The following is a 2,059-nucleotide window of genomic DNA, read 5'->3' as shown; positions in this document are numbered from 1 at the left end:
TACAATTTTATTGACATTTTTCTTGACACAGTACAATGTGACATATAATCTGATCATTTATTTGAATAACAATTATTCAAATCAACGATCAAAATTTTTATACAACAATGTACAATTTGAATGTAAAAATAACATTATCCACAATCATGCTATACTTATAGCTTTATTGATATTTTTGTTGACACTGTGTGATGTGACTAACAATCCGACTTATCTTGTTTAATTATAAAACAATTAACTGTCGATCAACTTGGTTCGATTCATTTCTGATTTCTCAAATCTAGATATAATCAACTTTAACTAGCCCTAATATGGTCTACCTCGACTCAACTTTTTACTTTATTCTTATAAATCAAATTATTTACAAGAAAAAACCAATTATATTGGCGTCCAGTTGTTTCGATATAAATATCAATAATTAAACAAACGTGTCAACATCAGTCGCATGGGTTATATTCCGAAATCACCATGGTCTTCCTCCTTGACCAATCACGTCATTGGCTGAACCTTCCAACCTGGCAACCCCTCTTGACCAATCTAATATCTCCACGTGGAAGTTGGAACCTTATAGATAGGTACCTACGCTCGCTATTTCCCCGTGTATAAATACTGCACTTGAATTTCACTTTGATTTCAAATCATATCAGAAAACAAAAACAAAATGGCCTTAAATTACTATTCTGCCACTGGCGCTATATTTTTGCTCTTCATCTTCTTCCTCTCGACTTCAATGGCTGCTTTAGTTAAAGAACAGCCCCTTGTGTTGAAATACCACAGAGGGCCTCTTCTTAAGGGCACCATCACCGTTAATCTTATCTGGTATGGAAAGTTCACACCCGTCCAACGCTCCATAATAGTTGATTATCTGCAATCCATCAACTCTTTAAAGGCTCCACTGCCTTCTGTTTCAACATGGTGGAAAACTACTGAGAAATACAAGAGTGGTACGCTTGGTTCATCAAAGCTCGTCGTAGGGAAACAAATCCTGGACGAAAATTATTCCTTAGGGAAGTCTCTCAAGAATTCCCATATAATTTTCTTGGCGGCTAAGGGCGGGCATTTAAGCGGGTCGGTTAATGTTGTTTTGACGGCGAAGGAGGTTTCCGTTGTTGGGTTTTGCATGAATCGGTGCGGTGGACATGGATCGACCCGTGGACCGACTCGGTTCGCATATGCATGGGTTGGGAATTCGGAGACACAGTGCCCGGGTTACTGTGCATGGCCGTTTCACCAACCAGTTTATGGGCCTCAAACGCCGTCGCTGGTAGCGCCGAACGGCGACGTAGGAGTCGACGGTATGGTGATTAATTTGGCTACTGTTTTGGCGGGTACAGTGACGAACCCGTTTAATAACGGGTATTTCCAGGGCCCGCCAACGGCGCCATTAGAGGCAGTGACGGCTTGCACAGGCGTTTTCGGGTCAGGCGCGTACCCGGGTTACGCCGGCAATGTTTTGACCGATAAGACCACTGGAGCTAGCTACAATGCGCATGGGGTGAATGGCCGGAAGTACTTGCTCCCGGCGATGTGGGATCCACAAACATCTAAATGTTCAACACTTGTTTGATATATGCGAGGAAAGGTTCAGTGTGTGCACATGTACGGTTGTAAATATGCAGATGCAAATGGGGTTTTCACCTTTATGGAAGGTTTGTATTTGGAAATTTGGTTGGGGGTGGGGGTCAATTTGTATTAAGTTTAAACTTTAAATTCTCTTTTCACATGAAAAATCTTGGAAAACAAAAAAATGTAATACTTAATTTAATAATGGAAAAGTAGTAAGAGTGTGTTTGAGCTGATTTTTGGGGAAAATCTCAATTTTTTATTCAAAATTGTGGGACCTGATCAGTAATTTAATAGGTTTTTGTCCGATATAAGAATGATATTTGACTTTTCTCCCCAATATTTTCAGACAATTTTTTCATCCCAACAGTAATGCTATCTAGCCCCCTTCCTGTTGAATATCAATCTGTGTGTCAACATGTTACGTGTCTTACTAAATGGATCATAGTTCATTGTATTTAAATAAATTTGTAATTTAATGACTATAGTACTATCA

At 39.4% G+C, this 2,059-nt stretch overlaps 1 protein-coding gene across 1 annotated transcript; it reads left to right on the top strand.

Annotated features, from left to right (window-relative positions):
• The first annotated feature begins 621 nt into the window (after positions 1-621).
• On the top strand, positions 622-1,857 carry LOC111409752 (protein EXORDIUM-like 2). Its single transcript, XM_023039761.1, has one exon. The coding sequence runs from the start codon at positions 662-664 to the stop codon at positions 1,565-1,567; it is 906 nt and encodes a 301-aa protein (XP_022895529.1). The 5' UTR covers positions 622-661; the 3' UTR covers positions 1,568-1,857.
• Positions 1,858-2,059: the final 202 nt, after the last annotated feature.

Source organism: Olea europaea, chromosome 15 (assembly GCF_002742605.1).
Source record: "Olea europaea var. sylvestris chromosome 15, O_europaea_v1, whole genome shotgun sequence".
Classification (NCBI taxonomy): domain Eukaryota; kingdom Viridiplantae; phylum Streptophyta; class Magnoliopsida; order Lamiales; family Oleaceae; genus Olea; species Olea europaea.
This window is presented reverse-complemented; position numbering and strand designations above follow the sequence as displayed.

Bases quoted from the DNA above. Each gene is read 5' to 3' on its own strand.
- LOC111409752 (XM_023039761.1), top strand. From the start codon at position 662: ATGGCCTTAAATTACTATTCTGCCACTGGCGCTATATTTTTGCTCTTC.